Source organism: Salminus brasiliensis, chromosome 18 (genome assembly GCF_030463535.1).
Source record: "Salminus brasiliensis chromosome 18, fSalBra1.hap2, whole genome shotgun sequence".
Lineage (NCBI taxonomy): Eukaryota > Metazoa > Chordata > Actinopteri > Characiformes > Bryconidae > Salminus > Salminus brasiliensis.
In genome coordinates, this window is record NC_132895.1 from 18,344,357 (window position 1) to 18,360,152 (window position 15,796).

The 15,796-nt window shown below is 41.4% G+C and overlaps 1 protein-coding gene across 20 annotated transcripts in view; it reads left to right on the forward strand.

Annotated features, from left to right (window-relative positions):
* nrxn2a (neurexin 2a) overlaps positions 1–15,796 on the forward strand; it is a 394,188-nt gene that overhangs the window by 345,610 nt on the left and 32,782 nt on the right. For all 20 annotated transcript variants that reach the window (XM_072662789.1, XM_072662798.1, XM_072662800.1 and 17 more), the window contains one exon: positions 82–263. In XM_072662789.1, coding sequence (XP_072518890.1) covers positions 82–263 — 182 coding nt within the window. The remainder of the gene's footprint in view (positions 1–81; positions 264–15,796) is intronic.

Here is a 15,796-nt window from a genome sequence, read left to right on the forward strand (position 1 = left end):
CTACTTCGCCCTCCTTCAACCTTTTACCAAATGTTTAGTCTAACCTCTCTCTCCTTCTCGCTCTCTCCCTCTGTCTGGCAGCTGGGACCACATATATCTTTGGAAGAGGAGGAGCCCTCATCACTTACACGTGGGCCCCTAACGAGCGGCCGAGCACCAGGGCTGACCGGCTGGCCGTGGGCTTCAGCACTCAGTTGAGAGATGCCATTTTGGTGCAGGTGGAGAGCACGCAAGGCCTGGGGGACTACCTACAGCTACATATAGTGAGTTTCAATTCATCGTGAACTGCCCTGGGAATCCATGACATTTAAAAGGTTATTGCACTGAAAAACAGACAATGCTAATGTGGCTAACCATGATTAAAAGCTTAAGGGAACCAGTTAGCATGATCCCAGTTGCATACAACTAAATGATCCCTGAACTGACCTTGAATTTTCCTGGGATCCTTATAACAATTATTTTAACAAAAGGATTGTTTCACACAAATGGGCACTGCTAATGTGGCAACAGTGAATGAAAGCATGTGTGCTCTTGTAGCATTATCTCAATAGCTCAATTGCTCAAATGTTATTAAGTGATCCTTATTACATTGAGATTATTAAACCTTGGAATGAATTAAAGGGGAACTATTGGCACAGGAGTGTGACACATACACAGCCTGTGAGCAGAGACTGGTCTGACTACAGTTCTGTATACAGCTCAAAACTAACTAGCGGTAAGGGGACAGGTCTTTACCCAGTAAAACCTGCAAGACTTTCTGTTTCGTGAGAGGCTAGATAAATAGTCTTGTACATGTCAGGTCAAGTCAAGTCATTTCAACTATATACAGAGTACACAGTGAAATGAAACAACGTTCCTCCAGGACCAGGGTGCAACACACAACACAGTGCAACATAGAACAAGTGCATACAGACATTAAACACAGTGCAGACAGTACAGACGAGACACAGAGTGTAGACTAGAAAGTGTAAATAAATTAAACAGAGACTGAGACAGTAGTGGGAAGTAGGCTTGTGCAATTAAATGTGCATACTGTGTTAAAACCAGTAGAGTGCAGCACAGGTTAGTGCGATACTCTAGCAGATCTATTTTTCTATACTAAATAACAGGTATGTGCAAAATGCAATGTGCAATTCATGCACAATAAATGTGCAAAGAGTCCAGTGACGTAGTGAGGTAGTATGTAGTGCAGTGCTTTCACATTGTCACATTGTCACATTGTCTGGGATGTATATAGCCTGATGTATAATATTTCTGCATAGATTATGTTGCAGATTATGTCCCCACAGTGTGTGAATTTTAATAAGTTACAGTGTTTCTTACTGTGTCCTTACTAACGTTAACATCTGCATGGAACACAGTGAACCCCCACATGGCCACATGGTTTTCAGTTCCTATTTGGTCCACCTTCACATGGTATTGACATCCGATACACGGCAGCGCAACTCAGTCTGAACAGCCAGATCAGAATTCATGGAACTTTTACCTCAACCCAACTCTACATTTGCTGAGGAGATGCAAAAATGGACAACAGTAGTGAGGGAGGTTTTCAGTGGTGGGTTTTTGGTGGCTAGTTTCATGGGGCACGTATCACGACCACTCTGCGTTTAAAGACATTTCGAAAGAAGTGGTCGAACACAGGGAGGACGCTGCTGCAGTATGAAAGGAAAATAAAAAGCTTAAAAACTCCTTGATAGCACCTGTGATGCTGGCAAAGATGAATCCGAAATGTCAGTGTTGCTCTTTTACACATGCGCATCAGTTTAGGAGTGTGAACTGTTCAGGAGAAAAAGATACAGCCTAAAAAAAACAACAGAATTTGTGAGAAAATCGGATTTGGGCCAAACTTTTGAAGTTTGATGTTGAAAACATGCCTCTTTCCAAAGGCACTTGACACAATAAAGGGTTTTTAAATAACCATCAGCTCAGACACTTGACATAGACTGCAGTGCAATGTGGCTCGTTACGCATGGTCAGTTAGCCTGATCTCAGTTTTAAAATACTAAATGATCCTTTTTCTCATTATTAGCCCTTGCGAATGTGGCTAATGGTCAGTGGAAGCTTATGGAGACCAGTTAGCGCAATCTCCATTTCATGACACTAAATTAGCCCCACTAACTTTAACTCTATTCAGTGATAAGATAATGTAGCTAATGATGAATGAAAGCTTTTGGGGACCAGTTAGCGTGGATTTGGTTGCTACATTGCTGCCTAATGATCCTTTTCAGCTGTATTCCATTATTAGACAATGCTAATGTGGCTAACCTTATTGAAAGCTTATGCAAATCATTCAGCATTATTTCAGTTGCATAATGTCACCTGAATCCAATCTGCTTTAGGTTAGTATCAGTGACATTAGCATGTTGATTAGAATGAAGAAATCTGATCTGAGATCAGCATAAAATACACTCTTCACAAAGAGAGTGCTGCAGCACAATTACACAACACTGACACTGACGCCAACATCATTAAGAGAGAGACTGGACTACAGGTGAGAAACCTCTGTTCATTTGCATCATCTGGGGGCTAGGGTCCAAGCAATTTAGATGCGGTGACATAAGTGCATAGCCTCTGCAGATGTCACTGCTGGTTTAGGAGACCCTGAGGACCTCTAAAATAAAGCTGATGCAAATTAAGTTGGATAAAATCTTAAGTTGAGTCATTTCTGAGGATGCTCAAGGCGCTCCGAAAATACGAGGCCACATCAAGGCCGGTATTCCGAGATCAAACTGTGCAAATAAGCCTTGTCAGTTGTCACAGATAAGATTAAGCGATAATTTAACGCAGCTCATAGGAAAGATTACAAGAGGCTGATGAAAACATTCGTCTGCACACAGTTTTAACACCATGAAAAGGGAGTAGGACTTTATCATTTAGCCTGTTAAGACACAGTGCACAGCTGAGACAGCAAGATGGTATGACAGTAGCTCAAGTCAGTGATTGGTCAGTTGACCTCCTGGCTTCTTTAGTAAGGTAAAAAGAGTACAGTTTAATAGCCTTTTTTGGGATGAGTAATAAATTCAGCACAAAGCGTAGACTCTCACATCGTAAGCCTCTATAGCAGGCCAGGCATAAACAGTCTGACAGCAGCTGCTCAGCCAGACACAGAGCGACTCTTGTTTTCAGAGTCTCCCTCCATTTGTTGCAGGCATAAAGCACAAGAACGGCTCATTCTGCTGCTGAAAGGGCGGGTTTGTGTGGGCTCTGTCAGATGGCTGTTTTGATGGTTCATCTGCAAAGCCCCTCTTTCTTTGAGTGTTTGCCGTTCTAGCCCCAGAGCTCTTACTCAACATGCTCGCGCAAGGGCATCACTCCACATTGATTATCGCGTGTGATTTGGCTTGTATAATATGCGCAATTTTGCGGTAAATAAGTTTATGCCAACATAAAGACTGGGTTACGACGAGAGGCTCAGTCGTGCTTTCTCAGGAAGCACATCTTTCACCTCAGAATTTGTCCTTCATGTGGAGGGATTTACTCTGCATTGGAAATTACAACCAAAGACAGATAATCCAATTGGTCATGAGCACGGCAGCCGTGCGGAATGACAGGCTGCTGCAGAAGGAGGCAGGAGCCCAGGGGAGCTGGAAGCGGCCAACTTTAGGGCGTTCCCTCTCTTTTGGAGCACTCGCATTCAACCGTGTCCCCGCGCAGTCTCCCATCCATTCGCTTCGTCGTCGCTCTGGGGCTGATGATGCTTTGCCGCCGCTTCCTTGCCCGCGGTGTCTGAGACTCGCAGGAAGGCACGGACTGATGAATGAGGGGCTGCCGTCGGAGGGCGAGCCGCGCTCGCTGCCAGTAATGAGGAGCAGAGTGGTTTTGGTATTCCGAGGTGGCTGCATATCGATCTACTCCCACGCTCTGGCCTCCTTCATCTCGCAGGCATTGTGGAATGAGAGTGCCATGGGGTTCACCGCCCCACCTGTCAGGGGCCAGCTGATGGATTAATGGAGCTCTTGGGTCTTCAGCATGCCTTGAGTTTCCCCAGTATAAAGAACTATTGGGGAAGAAGTGCAGCAGCAGAGATTCATCATTGCTCTGCCTCTGACCTTCTTGTCCCTACACCTGTAGGGTCAACCATTGGGTCAGTCTGGTGATCTTTGCCAGCTGAGCTTGCAGATTATAGATGCACCTACAAGGAGACACATGGGGTAGACTATTGCTGTTCCTTTTCAGCAGTAAACACAGCCACTTGTAAATGTCTTTGTTATATTAGATTACTGCATATTATTTAGAGATTATTATTATTATATTTCTTCATTGGATACCTTACCTCAAATGCATACCTAATGCATTTGCATACCTAAAACCAATAAAGCACGCCTGCTTACTTTTCTAATGGACATACCTTTGTCAGTTTTATAGTCATATATCATCAGAAATCACAACATTAATAAAATAATTTAAAAAAATGCCTGTTAGAAATGACTGAGCAAACGTTTTGTTTCCACAAGGCTAATTGGTGAGGTTTAGGCTATTACCTCTTAGGCCACTAGGCAATTTAGGCCATTACCTCTCAACAGACACTCTTACATATGTTAAACTGAAAATTCGATTCTTTGATGAGCAATACATAATGTATAGTGGTTGGTAAAGTGCAGTTACTCTCAGTGGAGAACCCTCAGGACCTTCCAAGCAGTCAGAGATTTCTTAAAGATTTCTGTGAATAAACATTTTATGTGTTTAATTAATTTTTTTTATTTCACTGTTCAGTTTTGATTGGCAACAAAAGGGTACATTTTTAACAGCCAAATGGAACATTTTCCAATTAGGATTTTTAGGAATTCTTTGTGAAATAAATACAGCAGAGAAAGCTCTCCTATTGGGTAGGATCTCACAATTTTGATACACAGTTGTGATGGGGACAGTTTCAAAAAAAGAACATCTTTGTAACATCAATCACAGGACACAAATACAAACAGCCTAACCATGATTTAGGCAGTTGTTAGAAACTGAAAACAACACCAGCCACAGAGTTGCTGTTAAGATGTCTAAGGTCCAAATCTTAATATCCACATGTTCCAGTTCATTGCTGTTAGCTTACCAGTAACCTACTACTACAATCCTAGAGGGGAGGCTATACAGGGGAGGAATTACATTTGAGTCATTATTTTGTTAGTCAAGGTTCACCACTGGTAACACTGTGGTGGTGTGATCTCCTGCTGAAGCAAGCACACCAAGCAACATCACTTCAATGAGACTTATAGTGCAACATTCACCTACATCTAAACTGTATTTTTTTTGATCTAAAAGTAAATGCATGCATGTTTAACTGTGTTGTGTTGGAAAAAAAAGCCTAAACTTAAGGTGCAGGGCCTTGGATATTGATCTGGATGTCAATTATCCCTCCTTAATTACTCTTTTGCAAGAGTCACTGGACTTTTACTCTTGGACCTGAAATCCACCCAAAAATTCACATCTTTCAGAGACAAAATACAGGAGATTGAACGTTTTCCAGTATAATTAGTCTAAACCTCCATGGGATTGATTAAAAAGCAGATTAAACTGGGCCTCTGACCATACCACACTGTTAGCGTCCTCCATTAGCCATTTTCCATCACACCTGGAGACAGAGGCTACTGCTGCAGACAGGCTTTTGAATTAGAACACAAAAGGATTCTTTGGCATCATTATTAGATGGCCCATGGACTCGCATCTTTCCAGGTGCAGCAGAACTTGCCAGGCTTAGACTGAAAGAGAGTGAGAATCCTGCAGATTTTACTAAACCACCTTGTGAAGATCTTAAGTTCTTTGCTCATTTTTAACAGAAGGAAAATCCTCCTTGTCAAAGGTGGTGTGCCAGGTCATCTTCATTACTTGTGTCCAAAGCCAATAGCCCTTTCCATACAGCAGTTTACAATACAAACGTTCACAGCACTTTGAAATGTGGCTCTGTTTGGAGGTGTTTGCTACCTCCCCGAACTCCTCCATTCTGCCCCAGGCGTGGGGCATCCATCTCACATTTGACTGGTCGTGGAGCACTTTGGGCTGTGAAACAGATGCCAGGGGTGGGGGCTCTCCTCAGGGGAAATCAGTCTTTTTAGCGGTGTGTATCCCCTGGACAGATGTGCCGTGATTAAAAACGCAGGGAAAATCTGTCAAAAGGCGGTGCCTGGCCTCATAATTAAAGGCGCACCTGTTTCTGAGTGGGCTACAACCCTAAAAGCAGAGGCGCAAACTGACTCAGCATTTCTCCCTGCTCCTCCAGTCGCCTTTTCAAATGCGAGGCGATTTTGATGAGTCAGTCATACATAATGTGTACAGAAAGTGACCGAGATCTCAGAGATTTGTGAATGTGATTTATCAAAGCTGCATAAATCACTGAACTTGAGTTTAATTCATTTTATAGTAGCACAACAGTCAGAGCAACGCTTTCCTACAATAAGTTACTGTAAATAACCAATCCATACCCCACCCACTAAAAGCCCAGTCACAGTAGTGTCCTGTCAGCAAAATCTTGCAATTCATCCTAATGGAATTTGCTGCCATGAGAGATTTTTTTATTTTGAAGTTTTTTAAAACTTTATGCCAAGTTTAAATTTGACATGCACAAAAGCAACGATTGGATTCTCTGAAGGGCTTTATATAGAACCCAAACTCAGTCAGGTGGCTTGAATTATTAATTTATGTTTGCGATTTTGCTGATTATGGTAGGTGTGACAGGCAGCTTGCTAATTGCTATGTTATCTTCTTGGTGTAGCTACAGACACCACTCACTGCTGCACAGTTTATAGCACTATACTATCACGATTGCATACTGTTATAATTATGCTTGTTTTTGTGTTGAGTCAGCCAGCTTGCTAAATGCTGGATTTGACTTCTGAGGGAGGAGTTCAAACCTATTTTGAAATTGAGCCTTAAATTTGAGTACTTATTGGGCTGTTTCTAGCTGTTTTTACATTGTTGCTGTCACACCAAAACCTTGTAACTTTTTGACATAATGTAAAACTGTCAGTTGTTGTTTACATTGTGTCACAATTTCAGAATGAATGGACTAGTAGGTGCAAAATTCAATCTGCAAAATTCAAAAGTTTTTTTCTTCTCCTTAGAGTAGCCATTTTTGTTTGTATGTCAGCAGCGATATTAACTGCTTAATTTGCAGTTGAGTAATTCAAATACATTTGCTTCATTTTATCATGCAAAAGCTGTCCCCTGGTACCCATAGCAAAAGTGAAACAAGTAGGGAAATCTGCGGAGCTACAACTCTATTCTGCCATTGACAAACTTACCTTAGTACCCTTGCGTGTGCGGTGTGACAGAGACTAGAGAAAAACCTTGGCTAAAAACACGACAAAATGAAAAAGGAGTCTGGTAAAAGAGTCACATTCCTGAATCTTCATACACATAGAAACACACAGTTTATGCTGTAAAATGAACATGCTTCTGTTTGGCTAGAAGGAAGGCAACGTCAAGCAGAAAGTAAATCTGCATTAGCACCAAAGCTGTGGAAACATCATTAGGCAACAACTCTTACACAGCGACACACTGGAGTGTTTGCTCACCCAATAGCAGATCCTCGCCAAAAAACACATCAGTAACAAACAATATAATAACAAAATGATCCAGTGTCTTTCACTGAAGAGGCATTGTTCTTATCTAGTGTAAACAAAAAATTCTCATTCAAAACACGTCTGAAGTCTTAAAGCTGCTGTTTTAGCGACTACAGCGAACTAATGCCTGAAGTTTTTTTCCAGCTGCCACAGCCATTCCTTTCACAGTCGCTGATTAAAATCCAATCTGGGGAAATAACAGTGGAGAATTAAAACATAGCAAATAAATACAATGAAATAAATGATCTGTACACCATCAATACAATAGCTGTTGATTTAAAATATAAAAAATATAGACTGTGGTTTCATCAGGCAGCAATGCCAGTGCAATAAGAGTACTTCTCATGCTACCATCATAAACCTCTATGAATAAGAGTGTCTGCTCAATAAAAAAATGTTTACAGACGTGTGTGCTTTCAGTACACAGTCCAATCCCCTTGTCCTGGTCAAAGCCTGAAGGTCATTGAAAGTAGACTACTGACAGTGGCTGCTTCAGCACTGGACGGGTAAACAGCAGGGGTATAAGGAAGACAAATTGCTCTTTCATTTCATATAACTGAAAGAGTAAATAAAAGCTAAATAAATAAAGATGGTGTTATCTTAGTTTGCTAACATTAGGTAGATTAGCCAGTGAAGCAAGTGTGGACTTGCTGCTGTGTTCAGTGGATCAATTGTATTTATCAGGGCTGGGTTTCATAGCACAAAGATGTTTCTGATTCGATGAATCAATGGTATTTAGCTGGGGGAATGTGAAGGCCATGGCAGAACTTTCAGTTTGCACTCTTCAAGGTAGTCCACTTTTCATCTTGGGTTTTTACAGATGGTGTGATGTATGCATCTGCATCTTATTTCTCTTAGCAAACATCTGTCCAAATGTTTGTGGACTCTTCTTGTAATGAATGCACTCTACTTTAGGTTACACCCATCGATAACCCAGATGTGCAAATGCACACACAGCTTGTCTGGTCCCTGTTCAGAAGAATGGCCAATAGTATAGGGCTCTCTAGAGCAGATAAACATGAACCTATTGGCACCATGCCTAATGCCAGGAGTGGGCTAGAGGGGTATAAAGCCCCCTAGCTTGAACGATGTTCTCTGGATTGATGCTGCTCCATTCAATACTTTTGGGATAAGATGGAGAGTTGGGATGATCATCCAGCATCCTGACCTCACTAACATTCTTGTCTCTGAATGCAATCAAATCCTCACAGCAATGCTTCAAAGTGAATGTAGAAAGCATTTTTTGGACAATAGAAATAGTTATTTCAACAAAAGCAGAATAAACTCTTTTTGAATACCCTTGATTTCAAAAGAATGAATTAGTAGGTGTCCCAATACTTTTGTCAAAACAGCGTAACTTTTCTCATTGTGTCTGAAACATTCTATTTTAACCTCATTCCTCTACTAGCTTCCAGAATTCATCATCTTTTTTATATGTTGCTTTGACAACTTCCGACTCCTCTGAGCTTTGTGCTGAGAATGCAGGAAAGGTTTTCTTCTGATGACTTTTCCATAAAGGTCATATTTGTACAGATGCAGCACCACTCCAGAGTCTGTTAAATCTTTCTGAAGGTCTATCAAAAATCTAGCCTACAAGCAGTTCTCTTTGGAGGTTTTCTTGGTCGTCCAGATCTTAACTTATCCTCCTTACATTCTGAACTGAGAAAACAGCTGCCTAAAATGCTTTGGCATCTTCTCACAGGCTTCTCCTGCTTTGTGGGCCTCAATAATTTTAGAGGTTTACGAGGCTGCTTAGAGAAAACCATGACTGCTGATTGTTAGAAGGTTTGAGGAATCTGAATATTTATAAAGCTTTAAAATTTGCATCACATGGTCCTTCCTAACGATGATGTGAACAAGCCATCTTCCTGACATGCTAATTAAGGTCTGAGACCTTGGTCTCAAGTCTCTTGAACTCAGATCTCTTGAGATGCCTTTGCATGATGGTCCTTTTTCTTTTTTTTAAACTCTATTTGTACAAAATAAAAATATTACACTGTTCTTTAATGTCATGCCTTTTGGAGAATTAACTAAATTAACTGTTCACAGTTACAGATATTTTACCCAAACCTATGCATTCCCCTGTAGGTGAATAACGATTTCCATCAAGTGTGGGATTTGGTTGCACTTGACTATACTTTAGATCAAATACTTCACTTCATCTTTGAGAAGAAACATCTGACGTTTTAAGGTAGCATTTCTTGCTCAGAGGAAATCAGGTTTCTTTGACCCCTGCACTGAAACCCGACCGATTTTTGGAACAAAGGTTAGGCTTGATCATAATCGGTAATGAACGAGACGCTAAGTTTCAAGTGCGGGAAAAGTAATGCAAGCTCAGTGTTCTGCGAGTTTCATTTCCCTTTTGTCGAGCACTTTGAGGCAGAACTCGGTCCCTCGTCAGAGGAAGAGATGACAATTGATTCATAAATTTGCTTTGATAAATTGTGCAGCAGAACTGCCAGCTTCTAGTGGCGAATCCAGTGTGGAGGAGGAACAGAGGCTCAGCGCTGCCTTCCTGTTTATTAGCATCTTCCTGAAAGGCTTCATCCTTCATGCATTTTACATGAGATATTTTCAGCTACTCTGAATTTATATGGGGATGCTTTTGGTGTCTGTGGAGATACATATCGTGTGTGGGAAATATGGGTTGTCATGGTGTGCCTCATTACACTTAAACACGAGGTGCAGACTGATTTAATCCATTTGCATGTGGCTAACAGGGTTTGTGCTGCCTTTGAAATAGCCGCTTTGGCACGCCTGCGACACAATTCAGGCTGTGCTCGAACAGCCTGACACAATTGTCAGGTCATTTTTTGCAAAAGCCATGTCATGTTTGTATCTGGCGTATTTGTTCATTGGTGTCGTGGTCCGTGTTGCATTTGTGAGTAATTTACAGTTCAGCTTGAAATTGTAAGCCATTTTCAGAGTATTTTGTGCCGTTGTTATTCAGGAAAACAACATACATTAATAATGCCTTGACATGTCCATATACATATGGCTACCCAACACATTGTGGGCGAACTGAAACTAACAAGACCAATTTTGTGGATTATTGTAGAATTGGGTATAATGATTAGGGTGAACTTGTGTTATACGTATGTTTGCCAAGCTGCTCGTTTCCATGGATCTGTTATTTCTGTATTTCTCATTTTAATGATCGGATGTTTCCGGGTGCGCCTTTTGAGCTTTGGAGATAATTGTAAGCATGAAGCCAAGTTTTGGAGACAATCACACATCCATAATTTGGCCTTTGCCGTTTGGTATGTCATAAGGGTCACAAGTGTGAACCAGATGAGCTTCAGTACCCACATTAAAATTGACTGATTCATGCGCTGCCCATACATACAACCTAATGAGTCTTAATCTGACAACTCGGAGCTCAGTGTGTCTGGGGGAGACCCCTCATTGGGCAGGGCCACCCTACCCAGCAAGGACCTAGCAGTGGCAGCTCAGTGAACCTGGGTTTTGAACCCTACAACCCTGTGTTCAATAACCCAGGTGAATAATCCAGTGGAGAGCAAGGACGATTTGGGCTCTTTTGGATTCACTATATACACTGTGTCCAAATGTTTGTGGACACCCCTAATGAATGCATTCAGCTACTTTAAGATGTACCCATTGCTGACACACATGTGCATATGGACACACAGCTTGCTCCCTGTGGAGAAGTATCGCCAATAGAATAGGACTCTCTAGAGTCGATAAACATGAACCTATTGGCACCATGTCTAATGACAGGCCTGGGTTAGAGAAGTATAAAGCTCCCCAGCATTGAACTTTATTAGGTTGTATAGGATTTCTGTCGCTGTTCCATAAGGCTTGCCTTACCTCACATTGAAAGAACACGTTTGTGGGTGGAGCATGAATAGGTCAATTTTTCGTGGCCCTCAGCGCTGGGCAATGCTAAAGTGGCTGTTTTTATAGGCCTCCATGCTGTAAATCCCTGTAAGTCATTATTAGAGTGGGTGGTTTTGATACAGGCGCTGCTGATAGAGGTTTCTGTTCTCTGACACTTCACTGTAGAAGCCACAGCAAGAGATGTGGGCACAACGTGACATGCTTCCTTCAAAGCAGTGCTGAAAAGGCCCTGTTCTAACCTTATATTCCTCAGTGCTGGTGCGAAGATGCATCTACTTCTCCTTCCTCACCCACACACTCGCGCTATCCCTTCGACCTGCATTTCGGGCCAGGCTGATTCTGCCATCCTTGCTCGGAATCAGCAGAAATGGTCGGGACTAAAATAAGGTGGATGCGCTTCTTGAGTTCCCAATCCGGTCTGTAGCCAGTTGATGATTTATGGTCATCTGTTATGCAGGGGGCACTGTCAGAAACTGACCCGCAGTCGCCGTTCCCTGCGCTCTGAATACGAGATGGCATGCCTTTGGGGAAGGCGTATTTCGCTTGGGGCGCGACTGCAGAACTGCACTGGTATGCATAAAGGAAGCGGTGGGGGGGGCAAAAAAAAAAAAATCAAGGTGACTTTCCCCCCGTTCTTGTTCAAACACGAATGAAAATTGGGGTGGAAACAATGCAGATTGGAAACTCATATCCGCATCCATTTGGTGTCTGCATGAGCAACTGTATTACGGCACAGGGGTTATGAAGACGCTCAAGTATCGAAGCAGCAGCACATATAGACGCAGCACTGGCCCGCTTATTTGCTCCCTCTGCAGAAAGCCAAACAGTAGCTGATTGGTTTTCTCAACTGAAATTGCATGTAGCTCCCGGTGTGTGTGGAGCCTTGAGAAGCAAATGTTTTTCAACAGGATTAGTTTTCATTTTTGCCAATCAGGTGGTCTATTTGTTTCTCGGGAGCTAAGCAAATAGCCTATGTGCGTGTGTGTGTGTGTGTGTGTGTGTGTGTGTGTGTGTGTGCGCATGCTAGGGTGGGTCTTAGTACTTGTTTACATTCTCAGGTATCCAAGGAAAGCACATTAGTCATTGTTACACGAGTACAGTTACACAAAGGGTCCAACTTTCCATATTTTTTAATACTGCAGTTTGGCTAACAAATCAACATTTCCAATTTCCAGTACTTTCAACAGACAGTCCTAATAGACATCTTAATAAAACATATAAATGACCAACACATTTATATATATTATATATATATAACCAATATATATATACCACCAAAACAGAAACATGCAAACATTTATATTGATACTGACTGTAGTTTCACTGTGCCTCGTACTACACTTAGCACCATGTCAAAATCACAGTTCTGCTATTGTGACAAGCCTAGACTCTCATCTCATATAAAACTGACATGGCAACATCGAAATTGCATTATTTATGAAAATATTTAAAATAGATTTGTACATTGTGTGATTCCAAGTTATCATTCCATGTGTTAAAGATGCCCTACAGTGGAAAACTGTATTTACCTTAAACATTAAAGTTGTGTGTTGTAAAGTAAAACAGAGCTGTGAAACAGTCCAATTTTAAAACAATTTCATAACAAATGCCATGCAAGAATAGGAGTCCTGAATCCTGAAGCATGCTAAATTTGCATACACCCAGCCTACTAGCAAAAGCCTTTCAAGGCTAAATGCAACGGATGCTTTGGGAGAACATGGAAACAGGGGTAAAAAGACTGAAAGCTAACGCTAGCCATTCATGTAAGGCACCACTTGGAGAAGGGCCGGCAGGAGGCAGCGCTGCGGGTATCTGTATCTATGCGACACAGGGAAGCTGGTGAAGTTAAAGGGTTCTAGGCTAAAAGCTAACCGTACCAGACACACTATGCTGACTGGACACTGGCCTTCCAAGAATAATAAAAAAAGTAATGAATAATTTCATAATTCTCATTATACAAATAATGCTAGGCTAGGGTAAGCTGTACTATGCAGCTTCTGTGAGCTGTTGTGGTGCTGTAAACCATTTCAGTCTGAGGTAAAATAACAGGGAGCAAAGCAAAGTCACATACTTCCTACTTACCTACATTAAAGTAGGTACATTTACAATTCTCAATAAATGTTTTCTAAGACAGCTTTAACTGTGTTAAATAAAAACAAACACTATATCATCAGAACATTTAGATACAGATCTCAGGTTATGATCACACACAAAGGTTAAACCTTGAGTGTGGGGCTGGGCAATATGATGACATTTATTGGTACTGTGATAAAAATCACATGAAAATATGTCACAATATGCATTTCTGAGCATATCAGGAGTATAATCATTCCTTAAATAACGCTGAAAATGTGCATTTTTACTTGTAAAGAACACATAATTAGTGGTAGTGTTAAGTGGAATTAATATTGAAAAAAATCATTTGGACTGTTTTGTCTATTCAGAGAAAAATAATATTTTGTGATATATCCTGAATTGTGGAAATCTATTGAAGCCCACTTCTACTTATGTGCTCTTTTAAGATAAGATAAGATAAAATAAAATAAGATAAGATAAGATAATCCTTTATTAGTCACAAAGTGGGGAAATTCTCAATTCTCAATTTTGTTCAGAACAGTATAACAGTATTTTGCATATTCGTTTGCATATTCTGCTCCTGTTCCTATAAAAATGTAGATATTCCCATAGCAGAAATGGTTCAGATTCTGCTCCACAATATGTATATATGCATGCATGTTGTGTGTGCGTGCGTGCACTGTGCTTGTGTCGCTGTGACACTAGCTGTCCCCGGCTGCTGTGCTGTGAGCGGACTGCGAAGCTTCGCCCTGCAGCGACTTGCCCATGTGCATGCAGAACTCGCGCTGCGCCTTCAGGCTAGATTAGTCACAGGCCGGTCCTTCAGGCTCTGCTCAGATTCTAATTAGAGACTCAGCCTCTCCTGCTGCATTGAGGATAACATTCCCTTCATCCCTTTGTTCTCCTGCTTCTCCATAGTAAAGTCCAATATTTGTCCCCACTCCCACTTTGATTTGCATTAGTCATGTTAAGCGAGACCCTAATGCTGCTGGAAAAGAGCCGGAGAAGTGCACCTTCCTTCTGCTGAGTGATTCCAAAAGCTCGAGCACGAATGGTGATGGTATCTAGTCATGAATTGGTCAATGTTGGGTTGAGGGACTTGACGGAATGTCTAGACGCCGTGTCCTAGATTGAGGACATTTCAGCTTTCACATCGACTTCTCTGACTGAGTGCACTGACTTTCTGACTGCACAACCACCAACTATCAAACGTCATACACTACTAACAACATTAAAAAAGGGTTTAGCCATTTTTAAATGAGATACAGAGATAAATCAGTAAATAAAAAGCCTTAGTATTTCATTTGGAAACCACAACAAGGTTCTTTACAATGTTAGCAAAAAGTTCTCTATAGTACTACGAAATAGTTATTTGAATTAACAGTAAAGTATTGGTCAGTGTGATATAGCTTAGTATTTTTAAAAGGCTTTTCGAAGAACTAAATACAGAATACAGTAGCTTTTACCATCATTTCCATCACAAAGAGGAACCATATAACATGTGTGGAACCATGTTAGCCTTGAAATAGTTTTTTGTTGTTGTGATGGGTCTGAATAGAACATTATAGAATAGAATCTAGAATATTTTAGATACAGTGAGTAGAACATGACCTGATAAACTGATCTCCTAAACATTCCTTTCAACATTTTAAGCAAGATTAGTTTTTTGTACAATTTGTAAATATAAGAAAATTAGCACCATGCAAATGTCTGGGCATTCCATTGTGACTGTGGGTGCACAAGCTTTGCATGCCACAGTATGTTAAAGCTGAAAACCATTTAGGAACCTTTATTTGTAGAGGTGCAGGCAAAGAGTTGGATGCAGATGTCACAGATGTGAATGAAACCTCATTGAAAGCTGTAAATGAAGCAGCCATTGAGAGAAGACTGGCTGTTTTCTAGTCAAGGGTGAAGAGCATTTTGTCAACGCGAAAGGGTAGAGAATGTCAAATGAAAGTGCAGCCAATCACCTATAGCTCAGAGCACCTCCTCTGCATGGAGACAGGCGTTTTGTACGAACGCAGCCCAGGCCATTAGTATGAGTGGAGCGTCTTGATGTGAAACTGAGAGTATAATGTGGCAGACGGCTTTAACGCGGGAAGAGAAGAAAGACAGGAATCAATTGTTGAACACTCGGCGAATACAAATGCCTGCTCTGTTCCACATAGGCTGCCTTTTCTATATTCAGCTGCCTGCGATGTAAAGGGAAGTGTTTCATTACAGGCCTGGATCAGCCAGCTGAGTCCTGCAGTGTAGTTCCTGCTCTAGAGCTCCACCTTCAGGAAGCAGCAAGCAGCAGCAAGCAGCAGTGG